Source organism: Cherax quadricarinatus, chromosome 36 (genome assembly GCF_038502225.1).
Source record: "Cherax quadricarinatus isolate ZL_2023a chromosome 36, ASM3850222v1, whole genome shotgun sequence".
NCBI classification, from domain to species: domain Eukaryota; kingdom Metazoa; phylum Arthropoda; class Malacostraca; order Decapoda; family Parastacidae; genus Cherax; species Cherax quadricarinatus.
Genome location: NC_091327.1, coordinates 14,121,886 through 14,149,279, shown reverse-complemented (window position 1 = coordinate 14,149,279; position 27,394 = coordinate 14,121,886). Strand labels below are relative to the sequence as shown.

The window sequence follows — 27,394 nt, the reverse complement described above, 5'->3', positions numbered from 1 at the left end:
CAAGCGTTCCCAGTAGTTAAGGTGCTTGACAGAACTTATACGTGCAGTAAAGGATCCAAGTAGACTTCCTCAAGACCAGGAATATAATAGTTTTCTGGGCCGAAAATAAGTGGTAACCGGACAGGTAATACACAACCAGAGCTGAGAAAATTTTCTTTAAGAGACAGGTTGTCTAATAGTCTTGTTCTGCTGTGTTTTTAAAGATAAAGAGAAAAACATCAATGCAAAAGATCTTACTAAATATATAAATGAAAAATACCCATATTAAATAATATATAAATGAAAGGCATACCACATGTGGTCAATAAAACAGCAACAGAAATTGAGACTGTTTCGGCCGCCAACTGGGATTCTTATCAGTGATTAGTTACAGGAAGACCATAACAGGCTGCGTGAGGATCCAAGTTGAGAGTCTGTTTCCCATTGTTGTTTTACTGTCTGCGGGATACCTGTGAACACTGGCAAGTATTACACACACACACACACACACACACACACACACACACACACACACACACACACACACACACACACACACACACACACACACACGCGCGCATGCATGCAAATATAAACACGAAAGAATCTCCTAAGACCTAAGCATTTGACGAGACCCGAGAGAAAGTTATCTTCCTTTGTCCTGTCCATATCAAGTGGCCTCACTTTTTGTTGTTGTTGCTCTAAGTGTATTTTTTTTTTTTTTACCCAATAGCACTCTTTTATCCCCGTCTCTGTTCAACAGCCTCCCACCAAGCATAAGGGGAATTACCAATAGACCCCTGGCTGCTTTCAAGAGGGAGCTGGACAGATACCTAAAGTTAGTGCCGGATCAGCCGGGCTGTGGTTCGTACGTTGGGCTACGTGCGGCCAGCAGTAACAGCCTGGTTGATCAGGCCCTGATCCACCGGGAGGCCTGGTCGTGGACCGGGCCGCGGGGGCGTTGATCCCCGGACTAACCTCCAAGTTGACTCCAGGTAGATGAAGATAAATTTAAGTAAATATAAATACCTTAATTTAAAATGATGAAAGTCACCTAAATAATATTTCGGGAATTATAACCTAAATATGGGACAACGCGTTAATAAAGGTTTTCCTTGTCCTGCTTCAGCACTTGGTGAGGTAAGTGGTGGAGTCCGGGGTATGGGTAAGGTGGAGAAATAGTGAGAGGGGAAATGAGAGGGGAAACTGGAGTGGGGGCGAATGGAGGAGTTTGACCCCCAGTTATACCGATGTTGGGACTGTGTATACTTACCTGGAGTTACCTGGAGGTTATTCCGGGGATCAACGCCCCCTCGGCCCGGTCCATGACCCGGTCCCCAGGTGGATTAGGCCTGACCAACCAGGCTGTTACTGCTGGCCGCATGCAGTCCAACGTACGAGCCACAGCCCGGTTGATCCGGCACTGACTTAACCTTCGATATACTATCGATGGGTCTCGAGAGTTTTCCTATTATCGCAGCTCGGCCCTGGACCAGGTCGTCTTGTGCTTGGCTGGCCAACCAGGCTCTTGCTTCTGGCGGCCCGCTGGCTCGCATATCCATCACAGCCTGGTTGATCCGGCAATAGTCGATGATTAATAGCCTCAACCCAAACTGACTTGACTTCTCATTTCAGCAGAGATTTCAACACTTTTATGTACAAAGCCAGTTGTCTAACTTCATGGGTAGCCACATGACAGCTATTATAATAGAAGACGGGCAGCCGTCAGGAGCTTCAAAAAGATTATACCTCTGAAAATAACATCCCTCTGTTGGATATCATTCATTTATCAAATGACTTTTATTTGGGCCTTCAAGAAAAAACTATATTATGGACACTCATGACAGAGTACATTCTCTCTTGTCTCCTTTTTTCCCATACACAAGGGAACTACGAACACTCTACTAATCATCCGTTGCTGCCTTCCCTTCTTTCATGCATATATTGAACAAGCACACCATCCTCTCCAATATTATATCCCCACGTGCTTTTATCATCTCTGTCTTTAATCATATCTATACAAGCTTCGTTCCTTCTCCTTTTCCCCCCTCTCCCCTACTTTCATTCGTTTCACTGCTTCATCCATTTTCTCCACATCCACTTCAGGTTCTTCCTAACCCTCATATTATTCTTCCTCGGGGCCTGCATGAAATTACCGCCTCTCCTTTATCACTAATATTCAACAACTCGTCAAAATATCGACCCCGTCTTTCCAATCTCTTCACCTCCCAGTCTAACATCTTGCCTCTTCCGTTTTTAATCGCCTAGTTCATTTACTCTCTCATGCTTTCTCACCTCGGTGATCTTCTTTCAAAGCGGTTTCTGATTTTCAGCGAAATTTGCTGATAACGTCTCGCCAATTCTCTCATTGGCTCTCCTTTCGCACCCCCTCACCACTCTATTAACCTCCCTCTTCCTCTCTTGGACCATTATGGTGAGGAAAATATTGTTGATCATGTTCCTGCGGATGTTACTGCTGCTATTCTTTTTTTTCGTATTGTTGTTGGTACCGTTGATGACGTTGTTACAGCCTCTGTTGCTTTACTGTTGCTGAAGTTAAGTCGCTAGTACTGGCACGAGAACTCTTACTAATATTGTTGCTTTTAGACAGCCGTTGTTGCTGTTGATGCTGCAGACGTTGCTGTGTAACGCTACTAACGTATTTTATAACAACATTCTGTAGGGCTGAGGAGCCAGTCATCGAAGTCTTTATGGAGACTTGTTTCGAAAGACTGAGGCTGTGAAACCAGTCATCACAGTGTATTACAACTTTTATGATAAATCATTGGATGTGAAATAGATTATGGGACGTGAAATAGATTATGAGATGTTAAATATATTATGGGACGTGAAATCAATCATCACAATCTATAGCGAGCACTATTTTCATAGTGGGATAAGGAACCAGTCGTCAGTGGCTTTGAAGAACAAGTCATCGTAGTCTGTTATGGATATTTACGATAGACTGTGGGGTGTGGAAGCAGCCAGTTCATCATTTTGCAATACGCTTTTCTTCGGTGTTTTAATGCGTGAGTTAGAGACGTAAATCAAGCAATTATATTGCTGTGTTGAGCTTCCATGCCAAGGCTACATACTTCCTGTTGACGCACTGTAACCTGTGTGTGTGAGAGAGAGAGAGAGAGAGAGAGAGAGAGAGAGAGAGAGAGAGAGAGAGAGAGAGAGAGAGAGAGAGAGAGAGAGATAAAGAGAGAGAGAGAGAGAGAGAGAATATACACACGTAATAGTGGTTGTAGGGATCGAGTAGTATGAGCTCCTGGGCCCCTCCTCTCTGCTGGCAGCTACCTAGAGTCTACCTACCTGGAGGGTATTCCGGGGATCAACGTCCCTGCGGCCCGGTCCACGAACAGGCCTCCCGGTGGATCAGAGCCTGGTTTCATTTCTGGCTGTACGAATCCTGTCGTACCTATTCTGCCTCTACCACTTCGCTGTCTAGATGTGTGTGTGTGTGTGTGTGTGTGTACCAAGTCTTCAAGGGCCTTGTCAACGTTCACTTATCTATTCATTACCAAATTTACATTATTTCACCAAACAAATACACTGATCAGTGGCCAAACAATTGCCTCTTTAACCTCATACAAATGTTACGGTACAAAGCATTGTTGTTATTATTTTGAGTATTATTATTATTATTATTATTATTATCGGCCTGAGAATGGGAAATAATTAGATTTGGTTCAAGGAAAGAGAGCTTCAGTCCCTTAGATCAAGAGCCCTTTACCAACATGCAATTAGGTCTCTTAAAGGAAAGATATTGATTCAGGATACAGTTGACTGTATCACATTCCGTTAACTGATTGTTCCCGTTGCGTGTCAAATATTTCGTTATCTGTTAACTATGTCCGTTGCTTGAAACTACTTGTGACTGTTGTATTTTAATTGTGTCCGTTGTCTGTTAACTACTTGTTCACGTACTCTTAATCGCTTGTTCTTGTCCATTAACTGTTTGCTTGTCTGTTAACTGTTTACTCTTATTGTCCCTTACTGATTATCTCGTTGCCTGTTAACTATTTATGTCTCTTCACTGTTCTCGTTGTCTGTGTTTCCGTTGTCTGTTAACTATAGCTGTCTCCGTTTTCCGTTAACTGTCTCTGTTTCCTGTTAACTATTTCCGTTGTCTGTGTGGAGTCACTTCCTTTCTTTGTCTGTTAAAAGTTTCATTATTTGTAAATTGACTGTCCCGTTGTCTCCGCCCGGTAACTGTCTGTCCGTTGTCTGTAACTGTTTCATTGTCTGTTAATTCTGTTAACGGTACCGATGCCTTTTGTCCCCGCGGCCTGGTCACAGACGGGGGCCTCCCTGTTGACAGCCTGATCAGTGAGGCTGTTGGTGCTCGTTGTATGCAGTCCAGCGGTAGCACCGCGTCCCTATTCATTATGCAGCAGTGTAGTACAGTCGTGGAAACCGTACCGTTAACGGAACTGTACCGTTCGCGGGTCTTATGGTCTTTGGTGAGACCGTACCGTTGAAGAGTATTAGTCTTACCGTTGGCGAAACTGTACCGTTGAAGAGTATTTGGGTCTTACTGTTGGTGAGACCGCACTGTTAGCGAGTTGTATTACTGACATGACCATATCGTTGACGAGTTCCATACCGTTGAAATGATCGTACCGTTGGCGAGATACATACCGTTGAAGTGATCGTACCGTTGAAGTGATCGTACCGTTGAAGTGTCCAATACCTTTGGTGGTGTGTTCAGTCACCTCGCCGTTACTGCCTAATCATCTCTGTCTCCACAGTGGGAAGGGCTGATGAATGTCGAAAAGGGGAAAGGCTAACAGCTATAAATATCACCCAAGTAGACGGACTGGTATACTTCACAGGAAGACTGAAGTAATACCTGGTTTTATTCGAAAAGTCTAGTTTTGTTGAGGTTAAGTCAATTTGCAGCGTCCTATATGACTGATGGTCTGGGGATCAGATGGTGACTGTCGCCTTGCACAGAAGAAGGCGGTCCTGGGCACATTCTCAAGGAACTCCGTGTTGCTGTTGGAGTTTTCTTCGTCAGGAAACAAGACTAGGCTCTCCTGATACGGGTTCTTGTCATAATATAGACCAGTTGTTTTAAGTAATCGCTGGCTTAGTTTACCGCCCCATTAAAAAGAATAGACACCGCATAGTACTGCTGTATGGTGAAAAGTCCTTCACGAAGTGTATATGCGTATAAAGGAGTGAACCAGCAAGTAGTCAGGTGTACAGTGTGAGTGTGTGTGGGACATGTGGCTTTACGGTGGCAGAAGAGCAGGTGCGCGACAGGTGTAAGTGCTACAAACACCGGTGTGGGGAACGTCAGTACTCGCTAAGTTGCAATAACGTCGGCGGCAAGAGGCGTGTCATCGGCGATAAGAGAATGCATGGATCGAGTGGAGTTGCCAAAGGGGAGGTGGTGAAGGCGGGTGTGGGGTGTGCCCCAGGGGGAGGAGGTTGGTGTGGGCGGTGCCAGTGCCGTGTGCTGGGCGGGGTGAGGCGGCCCTGCCCGTGCGACGTCCCCCGCCTCACTGAGCGCAGTGCTTCCCACTTCTGCCAAGGCGGCGTCCCCTCCTGCCAGCGTCCCTCGTCTAGCTCTAACTCGCCGCGCTGCTCACAGATGTCGCGGGCGGCGCGCCAGGCTCGCTGCTGCGCATCCCCGGCCCTCATGCTCTTATTTACGGTTTGTTTATAGTCGTGCATCGTCACATGGGCGCTCGGTGGGGCCAGGCGCGCTCCGACTGCTCGTAATTTATCCGGACGGAGACGGTGGTCGGAGGCTCGGAGTGGGGTGCAAGCTCGCGCAGGGTCCGCGGGTCGGACCACCTCGTTGCGCCCGCTGCCACTCATTATCTTGTTAACCTCCACTCATGCGGCCATTCCTATTGGTTGCTGTCGGTCACGTGCTAGTATTCCCAGCCCATAAATGGAGTAATGTGCAAGTGCTAGAGAGGTTTTCCTTCGAGTAGTGTCGCCATAATTCATCAACATTGGGGGAACAGTGGACAGAAGGGCACTAGAGGAGCAAATCACCTGCGGACTTCCGCGATGAGCTCCTATCAGTTCGTTAACTCGATGTCCGCCTGCTACGGGCAGCGCGGACAGGACGCTAGTGTTGTGAACACAGACTACTATGGTACTTCTCTCAACAGTTACAACAATTGCTACTCGCCCCCACTGCAGTATGGAGGATACACACCGTCGGGAATTTCAATCGTCCCAAATGGAAGCGAATTTTCGGGCGGTGGTAGCAGTGGCGCCTCGGGAACTTCAGCGTCGGCAGCGTCGGCATCGTCAGTGGGCACCCCGAGTGGTTCCGGCGGTAACACCACCCCTGGACCCTCCGTGCAGGGCCGTCTACACCAGACATCCTCCTCACCTGCCTCCACGCCGCAGGCATCCACCTCCTCCGCCTCCTGCAAGTTCGCCTCAACGCCCGAATCCTCAGCCAACCCAGTAGGCTCCCCGCAAGACCTGTCCGTATCTGCTGGCGGCAGTGGGCCGGGCTCGAGTAGCTCAGGAAGTGGGTCTGAGCAGAACAGCTCTAGTCAGGGCGGTGGAGGAGGCACCAGCACATCTGGAGGAGGCGGCGAAGGTGCAGAAGGGGGAGAAAGTCTGGAAGGAGCCTCTGGAAGCTCGGGGGGATCGTCAACCACCAAGTCTCAGCCACAAATCTACCCCTGGATGAAGAGAGTTCACCTCGGCCAGAGTGAGTACCACATAAATCTGTCGAACAGGTTGTTTCAGAAACCCGCCATGTGCGAGTTTTAATGTGCCCCTATTCACCCGCGACACATTAACCAGTCCTCCTTTCACAAGTAATGCTCACAGTCCTTTCCTTTCATCCAGTCTATAAGTAATCATTAATTTTTAATGAGACTGCATGACTTTATACCAGAGACATTTTCCAAGCAACTTCTCAATGACCTCATTAGAAATAAGTCAACTGTCTTTACTGGGTTAGCCTATGTTAATTTCTACGTGCATTATTATATTGAACCATTTTGCAAGTTTTAAATTGTGCATGAGGCCTTTTAAAAAAACTTATCCGCAGCAGAGCAAGCTGAGGCTGGGACAACACAAGTCATGCATAGACACACATGAGCGGTCACCCTCGTAAATATCCCCAGTACGGCGGGTCGCTCGTCTCCGTCGCTCCTGCACCTCACAGATGGTTTGTTGGTGGCCACAACACCCGATTGGTAGCCCCACCACACTTGCCTCCAGCACCTCATCACCTTCCTTAACAATCCTTTCGCCGCCTTTAAACAGTCCATAAAGTCATAAAGATGCTCCTAACAGACCTAACCCTCTCTTTCAAGAGCCGTGACCACAAGAACGAGCATGGTGGGTAAGGCAGGGAGTCATAAATTGTGACCCGGGAGGAGGGCGCCGCACGGGAAGGGTTTGAGGCTTGTCGGGTGTTGTCTCCGCAATAACCCATTCTTAATGAGCCAACTGCGGAGCTCTCCTGACAAATTGACAACAAATACATCTGCCAGAGAATTTATGACTAACTGGAACGGCAAAACATTTCCCTTCCATCCCCCCTTACATCCTAAATGAAAAAAAATGCATGAGTGTAGTGCTTCTCGGTGCAAGGCAAAAAAAAAAAAAAAAACCCAGATGTGAAATCTTAAAAACATAATGGGGAGGTCAGGGAATTTTCAGGTTTCATGTGTAATGATTAATGTAGAGCGGTAAGTGGTGCGCCAGACGAGGTCCAGTGCGGCAAGTTTGATCTCGAAGACCAACCAATGTTCACTCAAGCAAAAATATACATTATTAGTTCCATCTAGTGGGATATTCTTTCATGCTATCAGCTGATTGCTTGTTATTCTCATGACTTGTAAAATTACACTCTTACTGATTTAAAGACTCGTCTAAGCGAACATATGCAATGTAAATAACGATATTGTTGTATATTACGCAACTCCAGAAATTGTCGGAGAAAAGTTTGCAATGTCTCCTAAAGTTGGTGTGAATGAAATCATTCATTGGAGAATGTGGGCTAAAAATTCTGCTTGACTGTGCCATAACTTTTACCACAAAAACTTTTTTTTCCCCTCGATGACCCGACTTGATGTTACAGAAATGTCTCTTCATTTATCTAATTATAGGAGTTGAGCGTCATAATGCGCGGGTAAGGAGTCGTAAGCCGCTTTATACAACATTAATAAGAATTTCCGCTTTAAGAAAAATCATAATTTAGCACGTAGAATATTGCAAATACGTGTTGAAAGAAAAACTGATAAATTTTACGAACTTCTTACTACAATCATCATATACTTATTGTAATTTTATGTAATTCTTAATTATTATCCCAGTAACATTTCCTTTCTCCAGTTCACGAGGCCAGGTCTGAGACCGGGCCCCAGTAGCTATGATCCCTGGAACCATTACAATTGTTGACTGAGATGGTTTCATCCAGCAGCGATGTCATCACGAGAGCAGATGTAACATGTACCTATCTAACCAAACATCCAAACACTATACTTTCCCAGTACAAACAACACAACCCAAAACAACACCTATCCAATACAACAAAATAACTAGCCACATCCCATGCTTACTGGTTAAATCTAAACCTTGTGTATATATATATATATATATATATATATATATATATATATATATATATATATATATATATATATATATATATATATATATATATTTATATATATTCCGTTAGCGTTATAACACCATTTTCCCTGTCATAAAGTTCAAGCAAACAGTGTCAGTGGACAAAAAAAAATTCTCATCGGGTTTGGCTGCCAAGAGAGGACGGACGAGCTCAGACCCCGAGAGAAATTTATGGCAGAACTATCACCTTCTCTAATGCCATTTGTGAATCTTAAGTTTTCCCTGGGTGGCGGTACCAATTCAGGGACACTTTATGATTATGTGAGTGTAAATTTCTTGTATGTAAATTATGTGATGTAAATAACGTGAGCTTGTAAGTACTATAATGCCATAAATCACATGACATTGTAAATTACGTGGGATTGACAATTATGTGAGGCTGTAAATTACGTGGGATTGACAATTATGTGAGACTAAATTACGTGAGATTTTAAGTTACCTGCTGTAGCAAATTTCGTGAAAATGTAAATTACGTCATCATAAAATTAACCTGAACATATAAAATAATGACAGTATTTGTAATAACATTGTTATCTTTTATGAAAGCAAAACCAATTTACTGCTGTTTAATAATTTTGATCAGTTTGCTAAGATAAAAGTTGTTCAAGAAAAAAAATCGATGATGTAGTTGGATCTGTTGTCTGTTAGTGATTCCGAGGACCATTGTCCTCGCTACCTGGTCCTACAGTTCTAGTGGGTTCATTTGTTTATAATTGCTGAGGCAATGCTTAGGGCCACTGGGTCTGATGCAGTGCGTCTTCCTTATTTGAGTGGATATGACTCTGACCTGCCTAGTAGGGGCCAGTTGGCCTGCTGCAGTGCTCCTTTCTTATGTTCTTAAAAGGCGCAAAAAATATTTGACAGTTTGTGTAAATATTCTGCTCATAAGAAAGGCTAACTCTATATCTAGCGGTAGTAGAGCGAGCTCTCGCGTTACAACCAAAGAATCCCTGGTTCAGTTTTGGGCCAGGTTAGTCATATGGGCAAGTCTCCTACCACCTAGTAGTCTAGATATACCTAGGATTCAATTCACTGTTGTGGGTCGAATCCTGGGACAGTACCTAAGGACCTCAACAGAAATAAGCCATACTGCATCTGGGGATAATTATCCGAATAAAGCTTTCTTCTATTGTTCAGATCATTGTTACAGCATTCTCCCTCTCGGCTGCACAGAAAATTCTTGAGGTGGTGAATACCGTCATCGTAACCCAGAAAAAATGAAGAATGACACATGTTACAGAACAAGCTGTTACTGGGGCCTTGTGCTCTGTGTAGAACTTTATGGTTTGATAAAAGCTCTACACGGCTAATTACTGTCCCAATAAAAGCTTGCTCTGCAACGAGTATATTCTCTTCATTTCCTTCTAATTATTGCGTGTGACTTGCCAAGAGATTATTAACCACCTCGAGGATCTCCTGCCCAACCCTCGTCTAGGTCGTGAAGAATGAGAATTTACAACAATGAGCTAAATAGTATTAGAACCCCAGGATCCTGATATAAGTGACTGCTACAGAGGCGACTGTACACCACTGAGTTATAAATAATAACGCTTGTTAATAGCAAATTGTCCAGTGGTGTCACGGATTTGGTCGTTCGTCACAGCTGGATAAGGAGTCATGTGACCAATTTGATAACAGAGGATGATTTGTGTGCGCGCACGCGCAAGTGTGTGATTTGTGTGTTTGCACACAACCATGTGTGATTTGTGTGTGCTCACGCGCGAGCACTCACCTATTTGGAATGTATGTGTGTGATTGTGTGTTTGTATATACAGGAGTGATGTAATGCTAATGGTGTCCCATCAATATTTGCACTGGAACTTTTTCCAGAATGAGTCCCACAACAGTCGAATGATACCCAGGTACCTTTTTACTGCTTGGTGAATAAGGGTTGCAGGTGTAAGGAGACTTATCCATATTTCTGTCCCTGCCTGTTAATCCAACCATGAACCTACAAGTTAACATGTGCGCGTGTGTGCATGGATGTCATGCGTAATCACCTATTCGTGGTTACAAGGGTAGAGTCACAGCTCTTGGCACCTCCTCTTCGTTGGTCGCTGTGTGTACTCACCTAATTGTGGTTGCAGGGGTCGATTCATAGCTCCTGGCCTGTGTGTGTGTGTGTGTGTGTGTGTGTGTGTGTGTGTGTGTGTGTGTGTGTGTGTGCGTGCGTGCGTGCGTGCGTGCGCGCGCGCGCGCGTTTGTGCGTGTACTCACCTGTATGTGACTGCAGGATAGAATCTCAGCTCTTGCCCCTTTGTGCGTGTGTGTGTGTGTGTGTGTGTGTGTGTGTGTGTGTGTGTGTGTGTGACATATGTGTACTTACATGTGGTAGGTACATGTGGTAAGTGGGTGTGAACTGTACCTGACTAGCTTGTACTACTAGGTCTGATGCCGTGCTCCTTCCTTAAGTGAATGTGGCCTGACCTGACTAGGTTGGGTCATTGGCTTAAGCCGGTAGGAGAATTGGACCTGCCTCGCATGGACCAGTAGGCCTGCTGCAGTGTTCCTTCTTTCTTATGTTCTTATAACTTCTTTTCGGATTCACTCCCTCCTAGCTTCGTGAGTCCTGTCATACCTACTCTTAAAACTGTCTGGATCCAAACTCAACCATTTCTTAATTCATTTCCCAACTTCCTTGAGGCTGAAGAAATATTTCCTGACATCCCTATGACATATCTGTGTATCTAATTTTCAATTATGCCCTCGTGTACCTGTTTCCCGCCTCTCAAACTGTCTTTCCTGTATTGTTATTTGAATTCTTACACGTGAATGTTTATTATTTGCAGTGCTGCAAAAAGTGTTTTTTTTTAAATAATGATTATCGTATAACTGATAATGATACAACACAAGAATCTAATGAAATGTGCAAAGTGAAGGCAAATGATCTCGGGATTTGACGTGCTGTTGGAGTGTGAGCATTATGTACAATATAAAGGAATCCCTAAAATCTTGAAAATCAGTGAATCAGCATTGAATCGTTGTCTTTGCTGCTCCAGTGAAGCATCTAAGAATGAGTTATGGTAAAAAATTTTTCTTTGATTGGCAGGAAATATCTTACGCTTTTGAAAGTTTGTCTATAATTTTTTTAAATGACCCTGGTAGGTTTAGCGCTTCCTTTTGATTATAATAATTTTTTCAAAGCTCTCAAAGTATTTGTTTCAATGATATTTCTTAGCATTTTGTTCTACCACATGGAGTCTACCTGGAAGGTGTTCCAGGGGTCAACGCCCCCGTGGGCTGATCCACGACCAGGCTTCACGGTGTATCAGGGCCTGATCAACCAGGCTATTATTGCTGGCCGCATGCAACTCAGCGTACGAACTACAGCCCGACTGGTCACAACTGACTTTAAGTATCCTCTTGAAGACAACCAGGGAAGTATTGGTAATTCCCCTTATGTATGCTGGGAGGCTGTTGAACAGTTTTGGGCTCATAACACTAATTATGTTATCTCTTTGTGTACTCTCGGCATCCCTGCTTATCATAGGAAGTACAATGCACCCCCTACCGAGTCTTTTGATTTTGTAAGGAGGGATTTCTGTGCACAGATTTGGGACTAGTCCCTCTAGGATTTTCCAGGTGTAAATTATGATATATCTTTCTCGACTGCATTTCAAGGGGTACAGGTCAAGGGGCTTCAAACAGTTCTAGTAATCGAGGTGCTTGACTGTACTTTAACGTGCAGTGAAGGCTCTCTGTATATTCTCCAGATCTGCAGTTTCGCCTGCCTTTAAAGGGACTGATAGTGCACAGCAGTATTCTAGTCAAGAGAGAACAAGTGATTTAAAGATGATCATCACTGGTTTGGCATTCTTAGTTTTGAAAGTTCTCATTATCCATCCAATCACTGCTGTGATCTTTAAAAGTAATATCCTCTGACATCACTTCTAAGTCCTTTACGTAAGTTTTCTCTTCTACTGAGGACAAATTTCAGTTACTACTCTATGAAAAAGTTGAGGAAATGTAAGCTAGATCGGAGTATAAAGCAAATTCTATTTTTTCGAGTTTTTCAAAACAGAGTAATTGAAATTTGTCCTCTTTGTACTTTATATTGTTTTCTGTGGCCCACTGGAAGACTTGGTTCATATCCGCTTGGACATTTACAGTCCTCAGTGAATGACACTCTCATGGAAATTTTAGTATCATTACCAAAGGAAGACATAGTGTCATGGTTTATAGCTCTGTGTTAGATATGAAAGAAAAGATAGGGGACGAGTACTGTACCTCATTACCTAACTAGTGATTTTTTTATATTTAGCCTTAACAGTCTCTGGATATGCCCAGTTGGAATCAATTATTTCAAGTTCTGTTTACATATTATTTAAGTACATTACATTCGATCTGTTTAAGCCTTTTTTTTTATAAATTTAATCATATATCTCACACATCGCGTTTTATGGATTATGACAGGCAAACACACAAATCTTTTGCTTCCATTATGTAACTATCATAGAGAGTAGGATAATACACTGCTGGTGTGTTATCCTATTCCTAAAAAGAACAGAGTGCAAGTTTTTTTTTAATATGAGTATATATCTTTGGAAAAAATTCTGATAAAGATTAATTCTGTGATCCATCTCGTTTTGTTTTCCAGCGTATTATCCCAAATATTTTTGAAACCCAGAATTAAAATCATCTTGTATCATATCCTCTTTTAGTGCAAAGATGCCACAATTAGTGGCTTCCTCCACAACTAGGACCTAAAATTTTTTGTATAATGCACTGTATCAGCTACGTTTTCCACAATTTTAACCTACCAAAACAAACCTTAAATTTCTTGATGTCTTCTCAAAATGTACTAGTTGACCTATTTGTATGTCGTTATAGAATTTTCTAAATGCTATCTTTATTTATAAATGTAGATATTGAACTACAAGGGACCCAACACTAACCCTAGCGAAACTCCACTTGTGACTGGTTCCTCATTCTAATTTTTTTCTATTTATGCCACTTCTCTGTTATGTATTGTTGCAATAAATGACAGACATGATGTGAAACTAAGTATGACCTTTGAAATATCACTAGTAACACCTAATGCAGCATTACTTCTACCGGTATCAATCCTACCATGAACAACACCATCATTACCTCTCCTTAACCATCACCACCATTGCACCATTGGATCTACTGGTAGTGGTACCAAGACCAACACATCCCACCATCACCATTACGGACACTACCACCATAATCTTTCATTACGCTCATTTAGCCACCTTCCACCCAGTCCTAACAACTCCTTCCCTATAACCACTCAAATCAAAGCATCACCATTCACTACTACAGCCACATCCATCCATATCACGGCCACCATTACAGTCACCACCATAGTCACCCACATCACAACTGCCCACATCAGACATTCACATCACAACCACTCGCATCACAATCCACTACTAGCACTCCCATCACAAACCCTAGTATCACTCGTCCCATCACAAACACTACCCCCCTCCCTCCAAATCACCACTCTTCACCATGATCATAACTACACCTTACTACCGCAACCACCACATCACGGTTAACTTTTACCTCCTCAACCACCACTGCCACCATCCTTACCATCACAACCACCACTACCGCCGCCGCCGCCGCCGCCACCACCACCACCACCACCACCACCACCACCACCACCACCACCACCACCACCACCACCACCACCACCACCACCACCACCGTCCACCCCTCTGCTGCCAAGCTCTCCGCCGTCCCTAAGCTATTTTCAAGCCTATGGTTTTTCATGGGTTGTCACAGAAGCTTGGTAGGAATGAGAGTCAGGCCGGCTGTGTTGGCCACCAGATGGATTTATAAGGTTTACACTATCTTCACAATTATGGCCTCCTCATATTTTATGATGTTTATATGAGGAGTTCCTCTAGTTGCTGGTTCCCACTTACTTTGTGATCCCCGAGTTAATCTAGCTTAAATTCATCAAATTCATAAGGGAAGAGAGGCCTAATGTTGTATTTACAAAGTCCTTGGACTTACTTTTGGAAGGTTAATTATATTCATTAAAGTTTTGTAGACACAAACGTTTGGACACTGGTGGCTTTTGAAGTCGTATTTCAGGACTGAAGAAATCGCTCGTGGCGATAAGTTTCCTTAGGAAATGTACATAAATAACCCGCACTTAGGAGAGAGGAGCTGACGACAACGTTTCGGTCCTTCCACCTCTTGTCCCGTCCCTGCCAGCTGGCCTATATATATATATATATATATATATATATATATATATATATATATATATATATATATATATATATATATATATATTGGCTCTATCTCTCTTTTATGTTAGTGTGACTTTGTAAATGGTACCGAAACGTCGTCGTAAGCTCCTCTCTTCAATGCTCTGGTTATTTGTGTATTGTTCCAGTCACGGTTTTGTGCCATTTTGTTCCATAGCAAACGTCTTGTTCACTGATTATGATTCACTTCAACCGCAGCTTCTCTGTATAACTCAACCAATTCCACCAAGAAACGTATTAGTTAGAAGCTCATAGTAATAGTTTAGAAAATTGCGATTGCGACCATTGTTAATTTTAACCTCTAATCTTCTGCTTCATGTTATATAGCTGTATTTGTGAATTTAATACAAGGTACTCACTGGAAGTCAGTTAAACATGACTAAGACACAATTTGCAAGATATTCACTAAAAAAAATAAAAAAAAAGTGATTAACACATCATTGTCATTAATTTCACGGTTCTCTGTAACTGTATGACGAAATACGGCATGATTTTTTTCCACCCTAAGTACGCACCTAGTATCAATCAAACTTAATGTATTCCGAGGTTTAAAATCATTAGTCTCCCCAACGTAAGTCTGATTTGTTCGTGGAATCTTGTAAAATAAGTTTATGTGGGAATACAGACTAGTCGTAGTTAATAAACAAACATATAAAATACAGTTTCCAGTTCCTGATTGTAAGCTTTTGTTAACTACAGCCTGGAATCTTGTAGCTGTGTTAACTGTGTTCGAACTGCTGAATGCGATGTTCGCTTCATTATGAGAGAGAATTTCGTTTGCATATGTAAGATCGTCCAAGTTAGGAAAACAACTAAATTTCTAGTTTCGTGGTTTACTTTTCTTTAGCCCTCAAAAAAAAAAAAAACACTGGTGGCGAAAGAAACAGTCTATAAAACTCTTAATGTAACCTAAATTAGGAAAAGTTTTATAAATATTCTGAACCTCCTGTTTCAAGAGCTACGAATCCCAATCCCAATCCAGCCATTCTCCCTCATACTTGTCCAACCTATTTTTGGAATTACTAAAGGTGCCGATCTCAACCTTACTCCGCTTGGCAGATTCTTCCAATCATCTACAACTCTATTTCCAAATCAGTACAGAATTATCAACTATATCCTTTCGAGCATACAGTGTTGTTTACTTCCGTTTAGGGGGCCTTACCTAACCTACATCCGTTGGCTAATTCCCAGGTACCTAATTACTTTTAGGTGTCAGAAACTAAAGTAAAATATTACTGCATTAAAAGAATTGATGGTCTTATGCGGGTTTGACGTGAATTGGAAATTCTCATCGATTCGTCGCATTACCCGTTATCTGATGGGTTTTCTTGTTGGCAAAGCCCAAATAAATGTTTACTGAATTTGATATATTGATTTCGATATTTATCACATTTTCCAGTTTTTTTTTTTGTTTGGTCTGGGACCAGCTGGGGTGATGAGCCCCGGAATCAGGTAATCTCAATCTGTGCTCAGTTTTTGTCTGTATACTTAGTCCAAGGTGTGTTTATTAAGCTCATAGTGTATGTAAACTTAGTGTGTATGTATAATCAGTTCTTGGTTACACAGTTCTCAGCATCAGAACCCAGATTTGGGTCTCTCGTGTTCGGTTCTTGGTCATTATACTCGGTTGTGAGTTATATTCAGATTTTGGACTTTTAAACTGTGGTGTGTTTACTTAAGTCTTGGTCTGTATACTCAGGGAGGTCTACAAACCTAGCTCTTGTTTTATGTATACTCAGGGGGGTCTACATACCTAGCGTTTATTATATGTATACTCAGGGGGTCTACATACCTAGCTCTTCTTTTATGTATACTCAGGGGGTCTACAAACCTAGCTCTTGTTATATGTATACTCAGGGGGGTCTACATACGTAGCGTTTATTATATGTATACTCAGGGAGTCTACATACCTAGCTCTTCTTTTATGTATACTCAGGGGGTCTACAAACCTAGCTCTTGTTATATGTATACTCAGGGAGGTCTACAAAAATAGCTCTTGTTATATGTATACTCAGGGGGTCTACATACCTAGCGTTTATTATATGTATACTCAGGGGGTCTACATACCTAGCTCTTGTTATATGTATACTCAGGGGGTCTACATACCTAGCGTTTATTATATGTATACTCAGGTTGTCTACATACCTAGCTCTTGTTATATGTATACTCAGGGGGTCTACATACCTAGCTCTGGTTATATGTATACTTAATTCTTTGTCTCTATACTCGGTTTGTATATGAATAAAAATAAAAGCAATACATAGCTGTGACACACACACACACACACACACACACACACACACACACACACACACACACACACACACACACACACACACACACACACACACACACACACACACACACACACACACACACGCACTGTAAAAAAAAAAACTACTTAAGTTATTGGGACTCCAGCTCTTCCTCAGAAAACACGACGTTTAACTTCAACTGTGGGGAAAATAAATTTGAGGGAACAGCAATCATCCTTCGATCACCCTCGTCTACGACTAAAGAATAATACTCTATAAATAACCTTAAAGAGGGATTTTTTTTCTCTCTTTTCACACACGTGAGCAAGTCGTGTAGGATTCTTCTGTTATAGCAGTTATTGTAATGGGGGATATTTGCTTTGATTTACCTCTCTCTCTCTCTCTCTCTCTCTCTCTCTCTCTCTCTCTCTCTCTCTCTCTCTCTCTCTCTCTCTCTCTCTCTCTCTCTCTCTCTCTCTCTCACTACCCCGCACCCTGAAAGTAAACAATGGTTGTAAACATAGGGAAGAAGATCTTTATTGCCTCAACGGCGGATTAGAGAGAGAGAGAGAGAGAGAGAGAGAGAGAGAGAGAGAGAGAGAGAGAGAGAGAGAGAGGGAGGGAGGGAGGGACAGATAGACAGACAAATACACAGACAGACAAGGGGGGGGAAAGAGAATAACATAACTTTCATAGCACCTGGAGGTTATTCCGGGGATCAACGCCCCCGCGGCCCGGTCCATGACCAGGCCTCCCGATGGATCAGGGCCTGATCAACTAGGCTGTTACTGCTGGCCTCACGCAGTCCAACGTACGAGCCACAGCCCGGCTGATCCGGCACTGACTTTAGATATCTGTCCAGCTCTCTCTTGAAGGCAGCCAGGGGTTTATTGGCAATTCCCCTAATGCTTGATGGGAGGCTGTTGAACAGTCTTGGGCCCCGGACACTTATGGTGTTTTCTCTTAGTGTACCAATGGCGCCCCTACTTTTAATTGGGGGCATTTTGCATCGCCTGCCCAGTCTTTTACTTTCGTAGGGAGTGATTTCTGTGTGCAGATTTGGGACCATTCCTTCCAGGATTTTCCAAGTGTAGATTATGATATATCTCTCCCTCCTGCGTTCCAACGAGTACAAGTCAAGTGCTTCCAAGCGTTCCCAGTATATATATATTTTCCTAATTACAAAGTAATTAATTACATTTCAACAATTTATAAAAACACCCTAAAAAAAATAAACGAAATCATCATTACGAAAAATATCTAAAGCAGAGAGAAAATGGTTCTTATTAAATTATTATGGTAACATAATCAATGATCTATACAGGTTTATCACTTGTAAAAATCGGCTCTATATTCATGACTCTGCGCAGTTTAATATCCATGAATATTTGGTACGAATTACGAAATGTTAAAAATAAAATATTTTCACTCGAATTAATGTCTTAGATACTGGACAACGGTGTTATCACTGATTAAATCTCAGCAAGCAGTGTGTGTACTCTCCTAGTTGGGGTTGCAGGGGTAGATTCATAGCTCCTGGCCCTGGTGTGTGTGTGTGTGTGTGTGTGTGTGTGTGAGTGTGTGTGTGTGAGTTTCCACATGACAACAGTGTTAGTCTATGGAAACGAAAGATCAAATAAAACTTAAGGTCAATTTTATTCTGAAATAACTCGACAATAATTTTATAATGACGCAGTTGAATTTACGACTAAGTTGCACATGAATTCACCGACTGAGCAATACTTTGGGGAAAATTCAACAAGAATAAGGCACAGATTGCCTAAAACTTATCACAGTGGGCGGAAAACTTGTCAAATTAATACTTGAGTATTCCCTAATATTTCTTAATTCTGTGTTTTTTTTATTTATTTCCAATTTAGAGCTGGTCTGAGACCAGGCAGTGGGGGGCTGTGAACCATTTTTGGATATTAAGAAATATTTTACAGTATAATCTTGTAGCAAAGACAGTACTAAAATTACAATGCAAGTCTTTATTAAACCTTATTTAAACGCTGACAATAATAATCAAGACTTTAATCATTTTTATCAAGCCTGAAATATTTCTGTACGAATTTCGACAAACCAAGAAAAACTGAAATATCATTTTTTTCCCTACCCGTACAAACAGATGCATTTTTTATACACAACAATACCTAACACTAAAAAATAAATAATTTATTATAAAACAATACATCACAGGAAAGCGGTACATAATTAGTCTTCATTGTAGACGAACAGATCATAATAAACGAGCAGCACATCACAAGATAACAGCACATCACATAACAGTAATAAATCTCACATCATTATGAACAGAGCAAGAAAACATAAGGATATTAATTATCAACAATATTAGTATATAATATATATACAGACATATACACGCACACGTACTAAAAATAATGGTAGCAATTACATAATTTACAATTAATAAAGCAATAGCAGCAATAATAATAGCAATAATATAGTGTAATAATAAATCATTTGTAATTAATTAAAATAGCAAAAGCAGTTACTTCTATTACTACTATTATTACTGCTCCTACTACCGCTGCTGTTGTTGCAGATGTTGATGATAATAAAATTAAGGGAAATAATAATAATAATCATAATAATAGTTTAATAAACATTTTCATTCGATTGAAAAAAAAGGAGAAAGTTAACAATAGTTTGATAACCAAATTTACAGTCGCCCGAACTGTTGTGATTTATGAGATTTGGAACTTCAGTTGAAACGCCATGTAGCCAGTTCACGATCTTATATACAAAGTTTGAAAACAAAGTTTTGGAACTTATTTCGGACCTTCTTAGCATGGGCCAGTAGGCCTGCTGTAGTGCTCCTTCCTTATGTTTTTAAGTGGGCTGTCTAGGTTATATTGCGTATGTAGGTCGGAAAAGAGATAATTATAGTTTTTTTTAATTATCTCTGAAATAAATTTTGTGATATGAAGAGATTAAAATGTATATAAAAAATTTATTACAGAAATCTCTTAAAATGATAAACTTTATATAATAAATAAAAAAATTACTAAACATATTTTTAAAAACAGAATATAATTACTTTAAAAAAAACTCGTTTGAAAAAAAAGAACAAGAAATTCCTTTCACTTTAGGACAATTTTTACAGTATAAATTTATAACTTGCGAGACAAAATGAGAATTATATTTTTGTCCGGTAGGCCGGACTTGATTCCTGGAGATGGGAAGTACAGTGCCGGCACTCTGAAGGAGGAAGTACAGTGCCGGCACTCTGAAGGAGGGGTATTAATATTGCAGTTTTATAACTGTAGTGTAAGCACTCCACTGGCAAGACAGTGATTGAGTGAATAATGATGGAAATTTTTCCTTTTCGGGTCACCCTGCCTTGGTGGGAAACAGCCGATGTGTTAATAAACTAAATAAAAAATTGTAGTTAAATAATAGATAATTATTCCAGTTGAAAAATAAATAAGAAAGTATAATTTCTAAGCCATAGTTTTTTATATTATTATTATTAGTAGTAGTACTAATAGTATTAGTATTAGTGGTAGTAGTAATATTTTCATTTGGAATCAGTAAACCGTTGGGATTAATGAGAGTTTGGGGAATGGGAAGTAATAAGACTTAATCCAAGGAAGAGGTTAACTAATTTCAATTCCTTGGATAAATAGCCCTTCACCAGCAAGTAGATATGGAGGGTAGACAGGATTAGGAACAAGAGCACTCGACTCACGACTGCATGGACTCGGGCTCGATTCCCTGGCACTTCCGTTGCCCCTGCCCACATAGTACTACAAATGGATACTTTGTGTATTAGCTAATTGTTGTGGGTCGCATCCAGGGGAAAAAATTGTGTAAGGACACTCCAGTCTTACTGGACTGTCATATTCTGTTTTAGAAAGCATTCTAGTCCTGTGTAAGAAACTGCAGTACCTGCTGGAATATCATATCCTTCATGAGAAAGCATTCCAGTCCAGTATAAGAACATTCCATTACCTGATGGAAATATTTAACCAGGTTGTGTTGGATATGAGGGCCAGAGGGCGGCCAACACCAACAGCCTGGTTGTTCAGGCAAGCGCCAGACAAGCTGCAGAAACAGGAAAACTCTCGAGACCTGTCACAGATTTATCAAAGATTTATTTTTGTACCTAATGATGCTACATTAAATAAAGAGAGCAGGAGCTTTAGAAGGAGCAGTGAGCGGAGAGGGTGATAGCAGGAGCTCTAGATGGAGCAATGAGCGGAGGTGAGAGCAGGAGCTCTAGACGGAGCAGTGAGCGGAGGAGGTGAGAGCAGGAGCTCTAGACGGAGCATTGAGCGGAGGAGGTGAGAGTAGGAGCTCTAGACGGAGCAGTGAGCGGAGAAGGTGAGAGAAGGAGCTCTAGGCGGGGCAGTTAGCGGAGGAGGTAAAAGCAAGAAGGAGCCCAAGACGGAGCAGTGAGCGGAGGTGCCGTCGCTGCGGTCCGACATGGTTACTCACACACTCTGTCTAGCTTAGGCCGGTGTCCGCTTCTGCAATTTAGGATTAATGAAGGATTCTCACGAGTCTTTGACTTGGGGGATTCTCTAGCTGTATTTACGGTGGATTAATGGAGTTTCCAGGATCTGTTGCTTGGTGGAGATTTTCTTACTAGATTTGAGAAGGATTAATGGGAAATATCACAATTTTCGTGAATATATTTCAGGTTGACTGGGATATTTCAGGTTTCTTGGGAGTCATGTCATTTTTACTAAATATTAAAAGCGATTAACTTACGTCTGTGTTACTGGATTTACAAAATAAGAACTCGGTTAATCGCGACTGGGGAATTCCGCTCTATATACTCTAATGAGAAAAAGAGCACCACACTCTGTACTAATTACCCAGGGTTAATTAGGCTTCTCAATTAACTAACAAACAGGAGGTGAAAATAAAAGTGGGTTTGTTGTAAATTGAGACATTCTGCTGTGTTTTATTCATCATTTTATATATATATATATATATATATATATATATATATATATATATATATATATATATATATATATATATATATATATATATATATATATATATATATATATATATATATATATATATATATATATATATATATATATATGTGTGTGTGTGCAAAACAACCACTCTGAAAGAATAGAGAAATTCCAAGCGCTTTCGTGACTACTCACATTATCTGAAATCACCTGTTTACTGTGATCTTATTGCATATATATATATATATATATATATATATATATATATATATATATATATATATATATATATATATATATATATATATATATATATATATATATTATATATGTCGTGCCGAATATGTAAAACTGGTCAATTAGCAAGAACTCATTTAAAATTAAGTCCTCTCTGAAATTTTCTCTTATACATTTAAAGATATATTTTTTTCATTAATTAAAAATTTTTAATTTTGCACCAAAAGAATCTTAGAAAACTTACCTAACTTTATTATAACAAGACCAATTTATTTTAGCCAAACCCAACTAAATATATTTTAGATTTGTTTACAATAATTTAATACTTACTAAACAAACACAGTGAAATATATTTTTTTTCGTTAGGTTCAGGATGATTTTGGCGAAATTATTGCATACATAAATTTTCACTTGTCCTGTATGGCAAAATGAGCGTTGCTATTTAAGCCAAGATCGCAAGTTCTGCCTACTCGGCACGACATATATATATATATATATATATATATATATATATATATATATATATATATATATATATATATATATGTCGTGCCGAATAGGCAGAACTTGCGATCTTGGCTTAAATAGCAACGCTCATCTTGCCATATAGGACAAGTGAAAATTTGTGTATGCAATAATTTCGCCAAAATCATTCTGAACCTAACGAAAAAAATATATTTCACTGTGTTTGTTTAGTATTAAATTATTGTAAACAAATCTAAAATATATTTAGTTGGGTTAGGCTAAAATAAATTGTTTTTGCTATAATAAGGTTAGGTAAGTTTTCTAAGTTCCTTTTGGTGCAAAATTATAAATTTTTACATCAACATTAATGAAAAAAATATATATTTAAACGTATAAGAGAAAATTTTAGAAAGAACTTAATTTTAAATGAGTTCTTGCTAATTGACCAGTTTTACATATTCGGCACGACATATATATATATATATATATATATATATATATATATATATATATATATATATATATATATATATTATGCAAAACAACCACTGTGAAAGAATAGAGAAATTCCAAGCGCTTTCGTGAATACTCACATTATCAAGGAACAAATGTTCCTTGATAATGTGAGAAGTCACGAAAGCGCTTGGAATTTCACTATTCTGTCACAATGGTTGTTTTGCATATTCTGAAATCACCTGTTTACTGTGATCTTATTGCATATATATATATATATATATATATATATATATATATATATATATATATATATATATATATATATATATATATATATATATATATATATAATCGTACCGAATATGTAAGACTTACGATTTTGGCTTAAATAGTAACGCTCTTCTTGCCGATTAAGACAAGCGAAAATTTGTGTATGCAATAATTTCGGAAAAATAATGCTGATCTTAATGAAAAAAAATGTATTCCATTGCGTTTCTTTATTATTGAATTACTGTAAACTTATCTAAAATATATTTAGTTGGATTAGGCTAAATTAAATTGCGCTTGTTGTAATAAGGTTAGGTAGGTTTTTTTAGGTTCTTTGATACAAAATTATTAATTTTTACATTAACATAAATGAAAAAATATCTCTAAACGTAAAGGAGAAAATTTTAGAAAGGACTTAATTTTTAACGAGTTCTTGCTAATTGACCAACTTTACCTATTTGGTGTACCTGTTTGGTGTACTAATACAACGAGCAGGGACTAGAATGAAATTAGCCTAGAGTTATCCACACCATCGTGTGTCCTTGGGTAGCGAGTACAACATCCAGTTCCGCTGGATGCGTTACTCTTAAGGATCGTATGGTCAGTGGATTAGGGCGTCATGTGTTTTCGCCCACCGTGAGGCTGTCCAAATCAGCATGGGTTCGAGTCCTTGTCTAGTGCAGCGTTGTTATTGATCAATACCACTCGTTCGTGGTCACAATAATATTAATATTATATATATATATATATATATATATATATATATATATATATATATATATATATATATATATATTTATATATTTACACCAGAGGAGTGAATGGAGACAAATGGTTTTTAATACTTGACGTGCTGTTGGAGTGTGAGCAAAGTAACATTTATGAAGGGGTTCAGGGAAACCGGCAGGCCGGACTTGAGTCCTGGAGATGGGAAGTACAGTGCCTGCACTCTGAAGGAAGGGTGTTAATGTTGCAGTTTAAAAACTGTAGTGTAAAGCACCCTTCTGGCAAGACAGTGATGGAGTGAATGATGGTGAAAGTTTTTCTTTTTCGGGCCACCCTGCCTTGGTGGGAATCGGCCAGTGTGATAATAAATAATATATATATATATATATATATATATATATATATATATATATATATATATTACAGAGCAGAAAGGCTTACAATAGGAAGGTTTCACAGACTGCACTTTGTGCTGCCTGTCAGGGACCATGGTTCAAATCCCCGTTCAGTCTTCAGTTTGTCTATTAACAGTCGTTCATTATGACTACCTTGACTTTTTTTTTTTTTTTTTTTTTTTGTGTGTGTGTGTGTGTGTGTGTGTGTGTGTGTGTGTGTGTGTGTGTGTATTAGGTTATTACAGTTTTGTCCAAGGCACGTGTCGATTTGACACTAGGCCTGTTGTATATGCGTGCGTGTATGTGTATGTGTGTACTCGCCTATTTGTACTCATCTATTTGTGGTTGCAGGGGTCGATTCATAGCTCCTGGCCCCGCCTCTTCACTGATTGCTACTAGATCCTCGCTCTCCATACTTCATGAGCTTTATCAAACCTCGTCTTAAAGCTATGTATGGTTAATGCCTTCACTACGTCACATTCTAGGCTATTCCACTTCCTGACAACTCTATGACTGAAGAAATACTTCCTAACATCCCTTTCACTCATCTGAGTCCACAACTTCCAATTGTGACCCCTTGTTTCTGTGTCCCATATCTGGAACATCCTGTCTTTGTCCACCTTGTGTATGCGTGTGTGTGTGTGTTTTTCCATGCTTCAGTGTGCTTGCGTGTGTCTGCGTGTGCGTGAGTGTGTGTCTGCGTGTGTGTGTGTCTGCGTGTGTGTGTGTCCGTGTGTGTGTGTCCGTGTGTGTGTATCCGTGTGTGTTTGTCCGTGTGTGTGTGTCCGTGTGTGTGTATGTGTGTGTGTGTATGTGTGTGTGTGTGTGTTTGTGTGTGTGTGTGTGTGTGTGTGTGTGTGTGTGTGTGTGTCTTCGTATAAATAATGCTTATTATACAAAATAGCACACAAGGATTTAAAGATACAATGATGGAACAAAGATGAGATTTGCATACAACGAACATGAATGTGTATTTTCACCTGCACTGAAGAACTCAAATACTGTAGGATTTTGATGTCACATACAAACATTGGCGCAGATGTACACGTTCACCTTGGAATTGCCGTGTACATATGTGCTATGGGATACCGAAGGCAAGCAGCCACATGTGGTGAGGATTAGTTGCTCATCCATTCACACAAGACCTGTATGATTAATGTTCCCTGGTTAGATGGTAAGGGAGGCTTCCTTCACAAGCCACTCGTTTATTCCCACACCAGAATCAATATCAAATAATTACGGACACTGTTTTTCCCTCTCCCTTCCCCCTTGTGGCCCTGAGAGCCCCTGAGCTTGTACAAGAGTGAACATCCATCAAAATGGGGAGTTCAAGGGGGTAGAATTTAAGCCCTGATGTGTCCATTATCAGATGAAAACAATGGCCAGTAGGACTGGTCGGTACCGAAATATTTTAAGCTTGAATTCTTATAACCACTTAGCTCCCAGACATTTTTTTGAAGGGAGTGAACTGTCTTGTCATTTTAAGACGACGGACGTCAAGTTAACCATTAGTGAGATGTCTTGTTGGTAGACATGTGAGATCTGGAGGCTGGGACATCCTGGACATCAGGCGCAGGGAAACAAGCTTGGTTCTTTCACGTCACACAACCTAGGACCAGTTTTGAAGGCATTAGATAAATTATATCGAGATGGTGTTGAACGCATTGTTTGTGTGAAAATTTTAATATTACCCCACAGATAATTTTCTACAGTTCAGTCAAAGCTGTTGACAACGTTTGTATTTGTACACACACACACACACACACACACACACACACACACACACACACACACACACACACACACACACACACACACACACACACACACACACACACACACACACTCGGACTCGACCCCCGCAACCTCAACTAGGTGAGTACAACTAGGTGAGTACACACACACACACACACACACAGAGGATATACGATATGTATTAAGATATATATCTAAATTTATGGGTTCAGACGCTTTTCATTAACATTTATTTGTTGTTTATATGTCAGTGTCTCTTCCTCGTTTATTATATATACTCAAACTGATTTGCTTCTGTAGGTTTCACTTTATAGTTTGTAGGATTAAACCCTAAAGCACTGTGCATGTACGGGTGTGGGAGCACCGCTGTATTGAGTACCACTAAATTACCAGTGTGATAACACTTTGTAGGAGAGCCATTGTGACAACTTCACACTGACAGCATCACCGTGACAGCTTTTCACTAACAGCACTACTATGACAACATCACACTGAAAGCACTAATGTGACAGGATGACACTACGACAGCATCACACTGTGACAGCACCACTATGACAGTATCACACTGAGAGCACCACTGTGACAGCACCACTGTAAAATACTACTAGGTCAGCATGACCATTGGATCCTTGTTTGTACTTCATTGAGATTCACTAAAACACAAGAGCCTCAAACGGGAGATTTACGGCCAGGTACCATAAACACATTATCACCACTACTCTCCTAGGACCCTCTCTCTCTCAACCACCAGTTCCTCCCTTCCTCTCTCTCTCTCTCTCTCTCTCTCTCTCTCTCTCTCTCTCTCTCTCTCTCTCTCTCTCTCTCTCTCTCTCTCTCTCTCTCTCTTCACAGCCACCACCTCCCTCTTTCACCACCACCACCTACCTCTCTCACTATTATCACCTCTCCCTCTTTTCACCACCAGAATCTCCATCTTTTATCACCACCGACAGCATCGTTTACTACCACCATTTCCCTCTCTCCACCATACCCAGCTCTCTCCCCATCTCTCTTCCTCACCAACT

At 40.5% G+C, this 27,394-nt stretch overlaps 1 protein-coding gene across 1 annotated transcript in view; it reads left to right on the top strand.

Annotated features, from left to right (window-relative positions):
* The first annotated feature begins 5,463 nt into the window (after positions 1-5,463).
* Positions 5,464-27,394, top strand: part of LOC128691408 (secreted protein C-like) — a 42,056-nt gene continuing 20,125 nt past the window's right edge. The window contains exon 1 of the mRNA XM_070091652.1: positions 5,464-6,673. Within this exon, the coding sequence (XP_069947753.1) occupies positions 6,013-6,673 (661 nt within the window). The 5' untranslated portion in view covers positions 5,464-6,012. The remainder of the gene's footprint in view (positions 6,674-27,394) is intronic.